Source organism: Indicator indicator, chromosome 9, assembly GCF_027791375.1.
Source record: "Indicator indicator isolate 239-I01 chromosome 9, UM_Iind_1.1, whole genome shotgun sequence".
In the NCBI taxonomy this organism is placed as follows: Eukaryota; Metazoa; Chordata; class Aves; order Piciformes; family Indicatoridae; genus Indicator; species Indicator indicator.
The window spans coordinates 28173527-28190749 of NC_072018.1; the positions used below are offsets into that span (position 1 = coordinate 28173527).

The 17223-nt window shown below is 44.3% G+C and overlaps 1 protein-coding gene across 1 annotated transcript; it reads left to right on the forward strand.

The window, feature by feature from the left end:
• Nucleotides 1-608: 608 nt before the first annotated feature.
• Nucleotides 609-15158, forward strand: ZNF512 (zinc finger protein 512). The gene is made up of 12 exons (XM_054383346.1): nucleotides 609-640; nucleotides 1885-2090; nucleotides 3485-3574; nucleotides 7079-7203; nucleotides 7590-7676; nucleotides 9056-9154; nucleotides 10036-10203; nucleotides 10794-10988; nucleotides 11660-11761; nucleotides 11845-11907; nucleotides 12361-12459; nucleotides 12916-15158. The coding sequence occupies exons 1-12, from the start codon at nucleotides 612-614 to the stop codon at nucleotides 13234-13236; spliced, it is 1584 nt and encodes a 527-aa protein (XP_054239321.1). The 5' UTR covers nucleotides 609-611; the 3' UTR covers nucleotides 13237-15158.
• The last annotated feature ends 2065 nt before the right edge of the window (nucleotides 15159-17223 follow it).

Sequence of the window (17223 nt, forward strand, 5' to 3'; positions counted from 1 at the left end):
TAAATACAAGAATTATTGAGAAAAAAATAAGTTATATAAAAGTACTATTAAAAAATAGTTATGATCTGAAATATTTGTGAAGGTGTGGTAAGGCAGAAGCAGATACCACTGAAGGAACTGGAGACAAAACACTCCTTTCAGGCCCCAGTGCCAGGGGAATGGTTGCCTTCCTCGTGGGGAGTGTAGAGGGGCTCATCCCAGTTCTGTTTCAGTTCTCAGTGAGCTGCAGTTCAAACGGTTAAACGCTTCCTTTCTTCAGTATTAGGGCAGTGAGACTCTTGAATAGGTTGCCCAGAATGCTTGTGGATGCCCCCACCCTGGAGGTGTTCAGGGCCAGGCTGGATGAAGGCTTGAGCAACCAAGTCTAGTTGAGAGGCTTCCCTGCCTAGAGATTAGGTGATCTCTAATGTCCTTTCTGACTGAAGCCATTCTATGATTCCTTGTTACAGAGCATGCTGGTTTCCTTTCCAGAGGGTGGTTTGCACATCCTCAGAGTGTAGGCAGTGGTGTTGAACAGAAAAGTGAAACATGCGAAAACAAGAGGAATTGCACTGCTAATGTGTATTTTTCTGCTTTGTTAGGACGCCAGGCCTGGACATCACAGAAAACAGATGGTCAAGAGGTCTCTGGGAAAGAAAAAGTATGTGAATCTTTATTGTCTAGTTTGAGAGCAAGAAAAACCTAAGAGATTTGTGTTGGAAAGCCATATCTGGTTTTAATATTCTGAATTTTAAGAGCTGCAGTGATTTTATTTTGGGTGATGAGAGTCTCATTTTGACTTTGCTTATAGAAAAAGTGCTTTTCTGACACTTGAGGGGGTGTTGGATTTCATTGTTTTTAAAAGGATTAACAGTGGGAAAATAATTTGTTTTCAAGACCAGATTGGTATTTTGAGCGTGATTGTGACTGAAAGGTTTGAGTTGAAGAATTTGTCTCCCCATCTTTCTGTGGCACCTCCTTAAACATAGTATATACTGATCTGACCTGGTACCATCAGTGTCTTACTAATTTTTGGATTGGTATGTTAAAACGTGTGAGCTCCACAGCTCAGGGTGTGGGAGAGCGCTGCTGGGATGGCTGTCACATCATTGCTGAAATGATCTACTCATCTCAGTTTGTGAGTTGGGGCAGCAATGGGAGCTGTTGAAAAGCATTTCTGCTTTCTGTTCCTCACTCTGAAATTAATGGCTTTTACCCAGAAAAAGAGGTTCTCTCTGATTCTTCAGTACCTCGTCGTTTTGTTGTCATGTTTAGCAGATGTCCAGGCATTTCAGGGCTGGGAGGAAATATTTGGGAACAGTGAAGCCAAGCTCACTTTGATCTCCAGGAAGAAAAATCAGTGCTCCTGCTAGTGTAAATTAGTCATAATGTGGTGTGATTTGTAAGATGCTCTGTCAGGCTGTCTTCTCTGCTTAAAGCCTTGCTGGTTAGAATTCTTATTAGAGTTAAATCTTCTACTGTGGAATGTCAACCTTGACTCTGGGAACAGACACTAAAGGAGGCCTTGCACTTTGTGGGGTGGAAAAGGCCTCCTCTGTAACGATGGGCTGAAGAAGAATTCTTACATTCCACATTGATTGTTTAAGGATAAATGTGTATTTTTAAATTGAGACTAACCTGTGTCAGCTTCTTAAGTTGAACGCTTCAGGTATTTTGCCCTGTTCTTCTCAAGTAGCTTTCTAAGATGTGCTGGAAAATAGCATTTAGCATGTTTTATCTTGCTGGCACTTTCCAGTTCCTAAAACTCAGGAGATTCAATGACTTGTGAGGTGAAATTATTTAGAGTACTTGAGAAGATGAAAAGGATGTTGTCTGTCAGGTTACTGTAGTTGTGTGTATGCGTATGCATTCGTATACATGAGGTTTCACATTGATGTTTTCCAGGTCTAAGCAGTTTGAGGAGGTGGAAGCTGCTGTCCTGGGACTGAAGAGCAGCTATGATGAGACAAAGAGCAATGTTTCTTCTGCCTCACTGAAGGATCGAGTGAACGGGAGCACAGAGTCTCGGAGCAAGCGGGCCATTCACAGGCCTGCTTATTCGTTGGAAATGAGAGGAGTGAAAAACAGCATCAAACCTTCAGAAAAAAAAGGTGCACATCACTCTTGGCTCTCTCTGGTTCTTTTATGAGAGATTAGATGACTTCTGAGAGACATGCTGCAGTTCAGCTGCTCATTACAGCTTGGTAATGCTGCTCATGTATTAGGAGAGATAAACTTCCTGCACTGCAGAAGTGTTAGTACAATTCTTGATGTTACACAGTTCCTTTTGAGTGACTTGTCTGTTAAAAGTATCAATTCTGTGACTGAACTCAGTTTTATCATGAGGTTCCTCCAAACATATCTAGCACATACTTTTCAGAGCTTTAAAAATAGAACTAATAACACTGAAGATGTAGTAAAGAGGACTGTTCAGCAGTATTCTGGATTAGATGTGGCTTTTGTGGTTGGTAGATTATTCAGTTTTTAAAGCATTTTAGAATTTCTTTTATGCTCTTACTTATGTCACTTATGTAGTAGCTCCTGAGGCCCACAGAGCCTTCCCTCTTTGCTTGTGTAGACTTTCTTACAGCCAGGCACACCCTCACAGACTCTGTTTTCCTCTGATCCCTCTGATTTGGTGCCAGACATGACCAGACTTGTCTACTGATGAATTACCTCTTTATAAGCAAATGGCCCTTTTTGTCCTCTTACACCTCCTTTTTCCTACACTTGATTCTCCCCAGATCAGCTAATTCTCTCCCTTTTCTTTCTTTTGATACCATTCATAAACAGTCTAGTCTTGGGTAATCCTGAATTGTTCTTCAGTAGCATCCCACGTGTCACATAACCCTGGGCAGTAACACCACACTCCCCTTCTCCCTCCAAATGGAGCTCCAGAAGGTGGCTTCCATTGATTTATTCTCGTGGATACCCTAAGAGAGACATGGGAGTCCAGAATCTGTTCCCCTGCCTGCCATTGTTTTGTCCTTCTCTGTGTTCATGGAGATAAGTCTTTGATAGCCTGGAAATAATGAAGGGAGACAGGATGTTATTCAGGTTTCCCCATATGCAGTTGTTTCTTCATGCTCCTTTCCATGTGTATGCAGATGAGCTTTTTATGACATGAGGGGGTTGGACTAGTGACCTTTGCATGTCCCTTCCAACCCAAACCATTCTATGATTGTATGACAACCTGGTGCCTTCTGGCTCTTCCTGACACTTGGCTTTCTTCCCAAGGAGTGTTGTTTTTCCAGACCATGATTTGCTACTGTTTCTTCTGTATCATCCGTGTCTGGGAATTTCAGGCTGTGGGAGTGCCTAAATGTTACTGAATCAGAAGGCTGATCTTGCTCACTGGTGTCCAGGTGCCTTAGAAAAACTACTGTGTGTGGGTTTTTGGTTTTTTACTTATTACACAGGGGTAAGTTGAGACAGCAGCAGACTCAGAGCTGTTATCTGGATTGAATAATAAGACTGAAGCATTTCTGTTCTTACACATTTGCAGGAGAAGTACTGTTGAAGGGCAAGAGGAAATCGGAGCACAGAGAAAGTGAAGATCTGAAAGACTCTCCCAAGAAGAAGGAGAAGATATCAGGTAATACAAATAACTTGACATTCCTAATTACAAGCTTCCAATTGTGGTGAATGGAGTTAAATCCAGTTGGTGGCTGGTCACAAGTGGAGTCCCCAAGGCTCAGTATTTGAGCCAGTTCTTTTGATATCTTTATCAGTAATCTGGACACAGGGATTGAGGGCATGCTCTGTAAGGTTGCAGATGCCTTCCAGTACCTGAAGGGGGCCTACAAGAAGGCTGAAGAGGGACTGTTTACAAAGGCCTGTAGTGATAGGATGAGGGGCAATGGTTTTAAATTAGAGAAGAGTAGATTTATATTGGATATTAGGAACAGTTCTTTACCATCAGGGTAGTGGAACACTGGAACAAGTTGCCCAGTGGGGATAGTTGAGACCCCATCCCTGGAGATATTCAAGGTCAGGCTCCACAAGACTCTTGTGGATGTTTCTGCTCACTGCAGTGGTGGTTGGACTAGATGACCTTTGAAGGTCCCTTCCAACCCAAACCATTCTACAATTCTATGACACTAAGTTGGGTAGGAGTGTTGATCTGCTTGAGGGTAGGAAGAGGCTCTACAGAGGAATCCAGCCAGGCTGATGGACCAAGGCCGGTGAGGTGAGGTTCAACAAGGCCATGTGCTGAGTCTTGCACTGGGGTTGCAACACCACCTTGAACGCTCCAGGCTCAGGAAAAAGTGTCTGGAAGCTGCCTGGTGTAGAAGGACTTGGGATGTTAGTTGACAGTGGTTGGATATGAGCCAGCATGTGCCCAGGTGGCCAAGAAGGCCACTGGCATCCTGGATTGGATCAGAAGTAGTGTGCCCAGCAGGACTAGGGTTGTCCTGTACTAGACACTGGTGAGACTGCACCTCAAGTCTGGTTTTGGGCCACTTGCTCCAGGAAGGACAATGAGGTGGTGGAGCATATCCAAAGAAGGGCAGTGAAGCTGGTGAAGGTCTAGAGCATGAGTCTTCTGAGTAGTGGTTGAGGGACATGAGCTTGTTCAGCCTGGAGAAAAAGATGCTGAGGAGAGACCTTATTTCTCTCTCCAGCTGCAGTTCCACATCCCTGAAAGGAGCTGTGCATAGGTTGTCCCAAAGACGTAGAACATCCATCAGTGGAGATAATCAAAAGTTAACTGGACATACTCTTTGGCACCCTACTTTAGCTGACCCCACTTTGAACACAAGGGTTGGACTAAGTGATCTCAGAAGGCTCCTTCCAACCTTAATGTTTCTGTGAAATAGAAAAAAACATACAGTGATGGTTCACAGTGGGTCCTAGGTTCAGTTCTAACTGTTGCTTTTGTCACCAAGGAATTAGAAGTATGTAGATAGCATAAAGCTGAAAGAGGTGGCCAGTGTGTTGGAGAGAAGGCTGAAATTGGAAGTGGTCTTGATATATGAGAAATGGTTTAAAAAACAGCTTGGGATGTAGTGTGTAAAATTAAAGATACTGTACTTAAGAAGAAATACCAGCACAGCTCTGAAAGCTGAAGAACAACCTTCGAGGTGTCAGTTCTTCAGAAGAGGATCTGAGATTTAGAACAGGTGAAAATCTGAATGGGATCCAGCAGTGTCATACTTGTTTTGAGAAAGGCAGATGTTGTCCTGAGGTGTTTGAGCAGGAATGTCAACTGTCAGACTTGGAAAGTACTTCTGCTGTATGGTGGGGTCACACCTGGAGTGCTGTTTCCAGCAGTGGGCAGTGCTGCTCAGGAAATGTGAGGACTGACTGAAAAGAACAGGGAGAAGAGAGCAAAGTCATAACTCAAGAGAAAATGCTGAAACAGTAAGAGGTGTTTAGTCTAATAGACAGGAATGAGTAGAGGAGGAACTGCCCATTTATTTGTCAACAAGTTGTTGGACAGGCTCAGACATACTGTGATCAGAAGCTGTTTCAGTGTGAAGAGTTCCCATTCCCTGAACATTGCATACGAATCACAGGTATCCGGATGGGACTGATGCCTGTGCCTGTAAGTAACTGTGGATTTTGAAAGGGAGTAGGAAACACCATCTGGAAATTTCTGTTAAAAAAAAAAAATAAAACTGAGCATTTCTGAATGAGTAGCTTTAAGAAAACAGATTAAATAGCAGCCTCCTACCAAAAATATCTCTGCTTCTTTGTAACAAGGCTCACAGAATTAAGTCCTCTGGTATTTCTCATTTGTGTTAAAACAGGAAAAAAGCATCAAGCTGGAACGCAACAAAACTCCAAAACTAAAGGCCAATGTGTTCAGAAAGAACCAGAAACCTATGGCACAGGTAAGAAGCAGCAGCAGTTGCTCAGAATTGTTTGGAAAGCAGATAATAGATAAACACAATTCTAGGATTTGAATCTGAGCAGCAGCTCTGTTTCTCATGTTCCCCTTTTCTTCACTTTCCTGTTGACGAGCAAGAGCTGGCTGCTGTCCTTTTGGCACTGTGTCAGCACTGCAGAACAGGGCTGGCAGGACTGCATACTGCCTAATAGTGTAGTTCCACGTGGTTTACCACTGCATAATGGAACAGGGGAGGGAGAATCACTTTTTGAAATGAGCTAAAGCCTGTTAAAAGAGTTTCACTATAAACTTCATTAAGATAATTGTACTTTTTTACTCAGCAGGATATGCTTGCAAGGAAAGCTCTGTAGATCTTGCTGCCAAATCGCCTCTTAAGATAATCTGAAGGCCAGAGACCCAAGCAGTCCATCCTAGAAAAAGAGCATTAGCCTTGACTCAGCAAGGGGAATGACTTGTGTGTGTAGCTCACAGCACTCATTAAATACCTCAGGTTGCTGCGAAGTGCTGTTTGGTTCCAGACTTTTCACCCAGCCACCCGGGGAGAGACAACCTCTGCCTGTTGTTACTGGGCAAAGAGAAGAGAAGACCCTTAAGATTTATTAATGGTAGGAATTCAGGCAGGTGACTACTGAGGCACTTTCTTCCCAGAACACATTTCAGTAATTTGGAGTCCTTATGGGTTATGCCAAGCTTTTGCTACAGTGGGCACCTCAAACCATGCCACACCACTACCTCAAACCATCCACACCGGGTACTTTGCCCTGGCTGCTGAATAACTTGACAGCTGTATGGTGGCACAGCTCTGTTCACTTCTAAGTGCCAAAACTGCTATCTAACATAAATAGGGCTCTAACAGATAGGCTAGTAGAAGTGAAACTGTTCCCTCATATCTGTGACTACTGTGAAAAGTAGGAGTTGCTCTTGCTGGAAATGTTTACTCTGTGTACTAGAGTAATTGTACTAAAAATGAAGAAAGGAAAAATCTCTGCTGAACAGGTGGAAGACTCCAGACAAGGGGATGGCAGTGGGATTCCAGAGCTTTTGTAAAATGATTTCCCAAAAAGAGTGGTGTGTGTCTTGTCACATGACATTTAAACCTGCAAATGAACTAAACCTATTGAAGGGTAGCCAGACATGAATTTGGTACCATACAACCTGTTTCTTTCTAGGATTCATTGTGCACATCAAAGGAAAAAAAATAAAGATGCTGTTTGCAGTGCTGTCCCAAACCTTTTGCTTTGACAGGTAGCATGGAAGAGCAATGGTCTTTGGAAATTCAGGATAAAGGCCGAGTTACCTGTCCAACATGCCGGGCTGTGGTCAGAAAGACTGTGGAAGGACTGAAGAAACATATGGTAAATTGCAGGCAGGTAAGAACGTGAGAGATGAACAATATTTTTTTTTACTTCTCTTTAGCCTACTGATAGAAATGTCTGCACACTGTTTTGTGTTGCATTTAAACTCAGTTTCATCTCATCATTAGGTCTCTAATCCAGAGTCTTTCATACATCTACAGGAGGCTGCACTTAGTGCTTCGTGCTTAGCCTGTTGCTAGAGGTTTGGGGTAGTGAACAGAGTTGCAGCTATTTCTTTGTTCCCCTAAATTTTAGGCTCCATAAAGTCTGTTTTATTCTTAATGTGTTGTTAACTGGGCCCAAATAAAATGTTCTGCTTTCCTGCTCCTTTCCCCAAAAGAGTTTCCTTCTGTTTTAGATAATTTACAGTTAAATGCACCGCGTCCTTGCTTGTTTTCTAGGAAATGTTCACATGTCATCACTGTGGGAAGCAGCTGAAGTCTTTAGGAGGGATGAAATACCATGTCATGGCAGACCATAACAATCAGGTAACGCAGCTTCTGTGCATCTAAAAATCCTACAGGCAAGACAGTCTTTTGTTCCTTCCCTGGTGCATACAGAAAGAAAACATGGCGTGTTTTTTCAAATGTTGTAGCTGTTCCAATCTTGTCTGCCTGTTACATTTCCTGTGAGATCTGACATCTGTCAAAGCAGTAGAATGTTATCAGATACGGTATCCCAGAATGTTAGGGGTTGGAAAGGACCTCCAGAAGTAGAGTCCAACCCCCCTGCCAAAGCAGGATCACCTAGGGCAGGCTGCACAGGAACATACATAGGTGGGTTTTGAAAGTCTCCAGAGAAGGGCCTGCTACATCTTAGAAAGAAGGGATGCATTTCTGTTTAGTCTGGTTATATATAGTACATAAAAGGCATTCTCAGTCGGGGGGGGGGGGGGGGGGGGAAGATTGCTCAGAAGGCTTCAATTTTTATTCCTTTGCTAGAATGTAGTTTTTCTACACCCAGAGCAGGCTAGATTTCAGTTCTTTACAAGTTCCAAGGTAAAAAGGCAGAAAAAACAGTTCAGTTCTTGTCTCTATTTGCTGTAAAGATACCTATGCTACAGTCTGCTTGTCCTCTTTGCTGTTACTTTAAAGAAGGCAGTATCTCCTGTTGTAGTTGTGAAGAATTGGAACTTTTGAAAAGATCATTCAGAAGTTTGGGTAGGGTTTAGGTCGTTTATTGCTGTTGTTTTTTACATAGCCCGGTACTGTGGTTTCTGAACCTATAGATGTGCTAGGAACTGAAACAGCCCAGGCACCATGTTCTGGCCTGAGGAGCAGGTCTGTCACTCACTTCTAACTTTTTATTCAGTGCAGATATATCATTATAAGGTAGTGCAGGAAATAATACACAATGACCATCAGAGAGAGAGTGGAGATGAACTTGAGCTGTATTTTAGCACAGATGAAAAACCATTATAGGCAGTTAGTCTGCTTGGATGTAGTTAAGTTAAATGGAAATGGTAGGACAGGAAATATTAAAGGTGCATGACAGAGATGAGCAAGTACTTTCCACAGGCAGAACGGGAGAAAAGTAATTCTGGAAATACACATCCTTGTCCTTCCCTGCAGATGTAGTTTGGGACCATTTGTTAACAAGGTTTTGTTCATAGATAGCTACCTAAATGCTGAAACTCTTACCTGCAAAGTGGTTTCCAGGCAGTTTGCTCCTGAAAATAATGCAGTTGTTCTGGAATAAGGGCAGTGATGATTGCATTGCTACACTTCGGCAAAATATCAAGTTGCAAAAGTTTAATTATTTTAGAAACTTTCCTCCAGTAGTGTGTTGAGTACTGAATTCCCTGTGAGAAGAACCATAAATGCTGAATGTTCTCGTTTTTTTCTTTCGTCTTTCTGCTGTGCTTCAGCCAGTTGTGAAGGAGGGAGGAGAATTGGATGAGCAACTTGAGCGAGACCGCCTGCGGAAGGTTTTGAAGCGTATGGGAAAACTCAAGTGTACAAGGGAGGTAAACTGGATTGTACTAAGTATCCTGAATTAAACAGCAGTGGCTGCATGGGCATGAAGTGGTATGAGAGTTCTGCTGGGTATGCTTTAGTGCTGGCCAAAGCTGAATTTGAGTCTGCTTTTAAATCAGAGTATCATAGACTCAATAGAATGTTTTGGATGGGAGGGGACCTTTCTCAGTCATCTAGTCCAAACTATCAGAGCCCTGACTTGGGATGATTCCATGGATGGGACATACATCTACCACCTCTCTGGGCAGCTTGGAGCACTGTCTCACCACCTTCATCATAACAAATTTTTTTCTGCTGTCTGATTCAAACCTACTCTATTTTAGTTTAAAACCATCACGCCTTGCCCTGTCACTACAGGCCATGCTAAAAAGTCTGTCCCCATCTTTCTGATAAACCCTTTTAAGTACTGAAAGGCCACAAGAAGGCCTCCCTTTTCTTCTCCAGGCTGAACAACCCCAACTCTCTCAGCCTATCTTAACAGCAGAGGTGCTTCAGCCCTTGAATCATTTTTGTGGCCAATGGCTGTATTCTAGGAACAGCTGAAAGTTTTATTTACCATCACTCTAATATTGCTGCATTGTAGACAGTTTGACCAGCCAACCAAGAATAAAACCTTCCTCTTTCTGCCCAGTTCCTCCATTTGTATCTGATTTTTTTCATTTCTTGCATCTTCATTTAATACCTTACTTCCTCATTCCATAAATTTCGATCTCTGTTGCCCACTACCTACAAAAAAATTATAAGAAACCTGATTGTCTCTGGTCTGTCAGGAAGAGCGATAGTACTTTGGTCAGCAAATGGTGGATCACAGTCATCTCGTGATCACTTGGAGAACATTTTCCTCTCATGCATTTTTTTTCTGCATTGACAGGGCTGCACAGGCAGCTTTACTAGCATAATGGGGTACCTATATCATATCAAGAAATGTGGAAAGGCTGCTTCTGAGCTGGAGAAAATGGCAATGAAGTGCCATCACTGTGGAAAAGCATACAGATCAAAGGCAGGACTTGTCTACCATCTGCGATCGAAGCATGGACCGGTGAGTGCCTTAGGCATCGAGACAGTGTGATGGTGCTTCAGCCACATAGGTTCACGCAGGCTTTTATCTGCTACCTGAGTGGTTAATTAGGGATAGCAAACCTTTGCATTGCTCTGTCTCTCTGGAGTGTTCTGTCCTTGATACTTTATTTCTAGCATCACCTCTTCTGTGATTAGGAAGATGTTTTAATAGTAAATCACTATGGCAGCAGCGAACTTTCCTCAGCTCTACTTTTGCTCCATGGAAGAATGATCTGAGATGCTTTTCTTTGCTCTTAAAAGACTCAGCATTGGAGCAGAACAGGCAATACTCTGCTTGTTGTCTGTGAGGGGTTTACAGTAATGTGATATCCTTTCAAGACCAGTGGCTGCTTGAAACTTATGCTTGAACCTTACTGCTGTGACCCCCCTGAATAGATTTGGGTTCTCACCCATTAGTGGGATGGAATTATGTCCTATGTCTGTAACAATGAGCCACAGCTGCAGCAGCATTTTCATGGGGGATTTGGCAGAATATTTATTCACAGTAATAGTGTAATTGAAATAGGAACTAGTGAAGGAGGAGGCTCACCTTTTTGGTGTTCATTGTAGGTCACTTTTCTCCATGAGGAGAGAAGAACAGAGAGCCTGAAGGAAATAAAACGGGAGCCAAACAACACTGGCAGAGTTCAGAGGAGATCTGCAAAGGTGGCAATCTACTATCTCCATGAGCTAGCTGGAGAAGAGCTTGCCAAAGAGTGGCCCAAGAGAAAAGTTCTGCAGGACTTGATTCCAGATGACCGGAAGGTATGAAGCCTTGTAGGGTTTGAGTCTTTCCTCATATCAGACAAGTGCACTGGCATCTACCCAGTGTGGCCAGTGTTTAGTGGCTCACGGAAAACAATACTGAAGTAATACCTTGTTGGAGGGAATCAGCTTTGCTTTTTCTGGTCTTAGACTACAGGATTACTGCAGTAGCAATTGCTGTTGTGTAAGCACGTTATCCAGGCAGGCTATAACAACTTTCAGATCTTTTTGCTCTCATTTTCAGTGGACACAAGTAACAAAGGCAGTTGTAGGCAATATGTTGCTCTCAAGTCATAGGGTGCAGATCGCTGCTGCCATGCAGGGACGATTCACAGGTTTTCAGGCATCAGAGTTTCCAGGAGCATCTTATGGACTGTATTGGAAACCCAAGGGGAAGGGATGATTTATGATTTTAATGAGGTGAGCACTTTTAGAGGAAATGCAGTAGTCAAAGTTACAAGAAGTTTTGGATTCTGGTGTTGTGGGTATACTCCAGATTCAGTTATGTTTGTCAAGAGTCAGACAGGAAAATATTGGTTATTGAGAGCTTGGCTGTCAGAGAAGGAGCAGCAATAGCATTTCTGTCTCACAACCTGGGAGAGAAGGGATGTGGTTGGCACTATGTGTAACCAACACTGCTTCCAGCTTTCAATTCTATCTCTTTATCTCAGCTGAAATACACTCGTCCTGGACTGCCCACGTTTAGTCAAGATGTGCTGTGCAAATGGAAAACAGAGATAAAGATGTACCGAAGAGTCCACTGCCCCAATCAGGTAATCCTTAGGTTTTCTTTCATGCAGAAAGAAGTGATTTCTTGTGAGAGTTTTGCTGACATGCCCTTTTTTTACTGTTTCAGGGTTGTGAATCTGTCTATGGCAGTGTCTCAGGACTCAAATCTCACCTTGGCACGTGTACCTTGGTTGGTAGCCTTCCTGTACTCACCATCTTTTATACCAAAAGCCTGACTGTCCCTCAGCTATCTCCTTGTTCAGGCTGTTCTCCTACCATCTGCTAATCTGAGTTCCTCACAATTTGAGTGCTTCCCTGTGTGCTGATGGGGTTGCCATTTCAAGCAGTGCTTGAGATGAGGAGGAAGCACGTTAGTGGCCTGCATTTCAGTGAAGCTGCAGTCCTTGCCTGTATATTCACAGCCACAGTACTGGAGACCTTGTAACATCTCACAGAGCAGTCTTGTGCTTTGTGGGCCTAACTGGTCAATGATGTCAGTGCTCCTGTAGTTGAAACATTGTCTGATATGAATAAGAGTGATGCTGCTTACTGATGGGTTATAGCTGAGCAAGATTCAGATGGGTGAATCAGCATTCTAGGCAGTGACTGGTGATGGATTTTTTTTTTTTTTGTTTGGTGCCAGGGTGACTTCGTGGCTGGTAAATACAAGTGTCTTCTGTGTGAGAAGGAGTTCATTTCGGAGAGCGGGGTCAAGTATCACATCAACTCCGTGCACGCTGAGGTGAGGCAGAATGAAAATCCTTGTGGGAGGTGTCTTGGGAAGGAAATGCTGAGTGCTTTCCATCTTTTGTTTTTCCCTTGTTCACTGTTTGGGACAGGATCTTAGACTCAAGTGGCCTTTGATTTACTTAAATATAACTGGCATTACACGTTGGTCTGGGGAGCAAGTGTTGTGTCATGTCACATGTCTTGTTCCGAGCTGCTGCTGCTGCTCAGTTCAGCTTTTCAGCATTTCCCATGCCCTTAGCTAGGAAAGTGTGAAATTGGATCTGAATCCTCTGAGACAGTGACATCTGAAGAAGAGCATCAAAGAACAGAGCTTTGTTAGGCAGCTGCCTTTCCCAGTTTCACATTTCTGGAGATCTTTGTCCCACAAGACAGTTTAATTGCAAGCCCTGACAGGATTCATGTGGTATTTCCGCCATCAGTACCAACCTGTCACATTTATACCCTCCAGGACTGGTTTGATGTGAACACAACTACCACCAAAAGCTTTGAGAAGCTAATGAAAATCCGCCAAAGAGAAGAGAAGAGGAAGCAACGGAAGAAACGTTCTTTGACCCGGGGCAAGAAGAAGAGAACTGGGGCCCTGGCTGCCAAGAAGCTTCCTGCTGCTGGAGTTGAAAAAATGAGGAGAAGCAAGAGAGGTCGTCCACAGCGGGTAGACAATGAGAGCGCAAGTAGTGAGGAGGGGGAGCCTCAGCTGCACAGGGAGACAAATTTCCAGAAACCAGCCGTGAGTGAGGCCGGAAGCAAATCCGCAGAAGAGGAGGAGTGATCCTAAAGCTTCTCAGTTACAAGCGCCACGTAACCCACAGCACTAACAGAAGCAACTGGATGTCTTTGGGACTGTGACTCCATTCTGATTTTGAAACTGTTGCCTCTGATGAGTTGTGAGAGACTTCAAACCAAAGCTGTGGTGCAGAGGCTGCCTCTCCTGGTGTAGTTCCCTTGTACAGTGTACCCAGTGTTGTTCCTGCTCTGGTTACAGTCTCAGTTTAGTTCACATTAGTTGCTTGTTTAGTGGTTTCCAGTACAGCAGCTCTCTTTTGTCATCTTCCTCTGATGGGTGAGATCAGGGTTCTTTTTTAGTGGTTCTTCCTGTAAAGGACTGACTAGCAGAGCATTCAGGTCTCTTTAAGGGGAAGATCCTTTCCTGCACAGTATGCACACAAATGATACAGTGCTGTGCAGAGCACAAAGGCTTTAGCTTGCCCTCTACCTGTCCTGTTGTCAGCAAGGCTACAGCAGAAGAGCAGATCCCTTCCTAGCATACGCTCCAGTCTGTTGCACAAGGCACAGTCTCTGCTTCGTACACTGATGTTTAGGCTCAGCACCAGACAGTAGCACATGAGCTCTGGTCTGCTTGGAAGTGATGGGACATCATTATTACCCTTGTCAGGAACCCAGTATTCTCCTGGCATCTGTCTGCTGTAGCACTGGGTGTTGAATGTATGTAGAGGGTCTTCCAGTCCAGTGAGGAATAAATACTCGCCAGCCTCCTGGAAGTTCACTGGCCTTTCAGAGACCCCCAGTAACTGATGTAGTAAGATGGGCCCTTTGAAGACCATTTGTTGTAGGCTCACCTGGGAAGCAAACTTACTGCAAGACAGTGCATCTCTATTGCTGTCTTTCTAATGCTGAAGCCCAGGTCCCACTGAGCTGCCTTGCCAGTGTGGTGTTCATTGTCCATGATACCATAGAGTCCTTTTTTTCACCTTTGTTGTCTTCTGTTACTTGTTTCTTTTCAATACTGCTTCCTCGGTGAGAGTGAGGTATATTAGCAGTGGCTTCCCAGTGTGGAAAAGGTTCAAAGAAGAGGGCTTGTTATTTTAAGTCACATGTTAGTGTGAACTGTGGATCACAGGGAATGTCTTCCTGTGCTCTATAAATGCAGCAGATGTCACAGCTGCTAATAGGAAGCAGCGGCACAGGCAGTCCTACTCTGTCTTTCAGAGAATGGGTTCTCCAGAATTTTTATTATCCAAAGACCCACTGTACCAGGAATTTTCAAAATGTGACCTACTCCTTGCAGGTTTTCAGGAAAGAAGATGGGCAGCTGGCTCCATCTTACCTCCCTGTGAACTTTCAGTGCTACCACGTTGCTGGTGCTGAAGTTCACAGGGAAGTCATTGCAGCACCTGGTGAACAGGCTGGTTTGTACATGTGTGTTATTGCCAGAATAATTAACGTTGGCCTGGACAGTGGGAAGTGCTGTGTGGCCAGGAGCTTCTCAAGAACTGCTTCTCCCATGTGATGAGCAAAGCAGATCCCAGCTGAGCACAGTCTGTCTAAGGGGATTCATTCCTCTGTGGTGGTCAGACAGCAGAGCTCAATCATGATCCACAGACTGTAGCTTTTGGAACCAGCTATCAGTGTTTGCAGTGCTGCACTGAGAGGATCAGTATGTGGACTCCTTTGCAGGGTATGTAAGATTTTCAGCAAGAAGAGCAAGGTCAGAAGATGACAAAATAAAATGTCAGCAGTGCGAGAATGTGGTTTCCTGGCTGTGTTCTCAGTACCATCCCTACCTGCACAGTGCACCCCGCTGGGTTGTCCTGCATGCTCTGGTGCTGTTCAGGTGTCTGCAGCGTATCTCCTCAGTGCTCCATTCTACACAGCTGTACTTTGACCACATGTGTTCACTACCTTCTCACCCTTCCCTTCCTGTGGACAACGTGATATAAACCCATGAAGTAAAGGAGGTTTTTTCTAAGTGGATTTCAGTCTAGAGTCCTGTTTGCTGTCATTTATGAGTTACCAGACCTGCTCTCTAGACACAGAGACTTCATGACCAGCAGGATTTTGTGGTTACTGTAGCAACATACTCCACACAAAACGATTATCCAATGGTCCATTCATGTTTCAGCAGTGTTAAACTGGATTGGCCCAAGCAGGTGAGAGGTGGTGGGATTGCTGCACCAGCTTCTGGGAATCCTTCTCCTCCAGGCTGAACAACCCCAGCTCCCGCAGCCTGTCCTTGTAGGAGAAGTGCCCCCTGATCATTTTCGAGGCTGTCCTCTAGACCTGCTCCTTCAGGTCCATGTCGTTGTGCTGAGGGCTTCAGAGCTGGATGCAGTGCTCCTGATGAGGTCTTAACCAGAACAGAGTGAAGTGGCAGGATCACTTCTCCGTATCTGCTGACCACACTTCTTTTGATGCAGTCTAGGATGTGATTTGCCTTCTAGGCTGCAAGCCTAGACACAGCTGGCTTGTGTCTAGCTTCTCATCCACCAGCACCCCCAGGTCCTTACCTGCAGAAATGCCAGAATGTCCAAAACAATGGAGCTGCTCTGTCAAGGTTTGCAGGAAGTGAAATGGGATGCACCTTACACAGAGACAGCTGCAGTTTGTCCTTCCTGCCTGCATGAAGGAGCCCCACTGCTAAGTGAAGTCATTGCAGCTTATACCACACATTTGGCTGTAGAGCTGCACTGGGATGGAGTACATCCAGCTTGTCTTTTAAGATCTCCATTGGTAGAGATACCACCCCTTTGCCAGACAAGCTCTTCCCCTGCTGTACTTTCCTTGCAAGTGTAACTGGGACATTTCACTGTGCAGCTGCAGCAGTTTGGTCCTCAGCACTTGCTCAAGGACCAGCACAGCAAGTGCATGACAGGAGGGTTGGAATTACCTGGGACACTGCTTGACTGTGATGCTCTTGATGAAGCCAACACTAAGTATGACTTTGTTTATCAAAGCCCTGCTTGACTTTGAAGGACCAGCTGGCTTCAAAAGTAAGTAGGTCAATTTCATAATTAGCATACATCAGGATTAACGGTGAGATTGAGGGGGGGAAGGGTGATTATATTGGGCAGCTCTGCTAAGATGTTAATTAGTGCAGTGTCCCTTTGTATGCATGTTGTATCAGGTCCAAAAATCCATCTGAGTTATGCTCAAAGGTCTTCTAAAACAGAGGCACTTGTTTTGAAGAAGTACAGTTGCATTTCTGTAAGCCTCTGCCTTTCTTCAGCAGCAGGTATCAAAAGCCAGTTAGTTATTCAAATAGAGCCTTTATTTAAGCATAGACTAACCACAAACAGAGAAACTGGTGATTGCTGGGTGGGACAGAACAAAACAGAAAGCTAGAGAAATAATGTCCAGTGTCATCAACTTTGGTGCCAGCTCCTTCCTGATAAGCAGAGAGGTCTCTCAGTCCTCTGCATGCTGCAGTACATTTGGTAGGTGCTGTGTTAGATGGCAAGGCCTGGATTTAAACTGCCCTTGGTTGGCCCAGCTGGTTGGCCTGAGCATTGCACATGGGCAGTCAAGAATCCCTGCTGCCACGGACAAGGACAGGTGGTAAATGTGGTGTGTGAGTAGCTGCTTTGCACCAAGGACACCAGAGATTGGCTTACTACAGCAAGGAGGGCTGTAGTGAAGAGGAGGACTAATGTGCCAGGGAAGGATGTGATTAGGAGGGAGGCACTAGGACATCTGTTAAAGGCAGACAGACTTCATATATGTGTTTCAACTATTTTTGTGAACAGGTAAACCCCAAAAGAAGACTTTTCTACATATTTTCCGCTATTTCTTGCTACATCTATTTGTCCAGAAGATTTTGCCAAGGTGCCTCTTAAAAAAAGTGAGGCTGCCATGCATTAAACAGGACGGTGGTCGTGTTGGAGGTCAAAGGAAGCATCTGGAAGAGACATCTGACATTTGCAGGGGAGTGAGGCCTCTGGGGGAATCCCACAGGGATCCAGATTAACATTGGTCTGTTCACAGTTCTCCCCCATAACCTAGGGACTAAGGCTACGGTTTC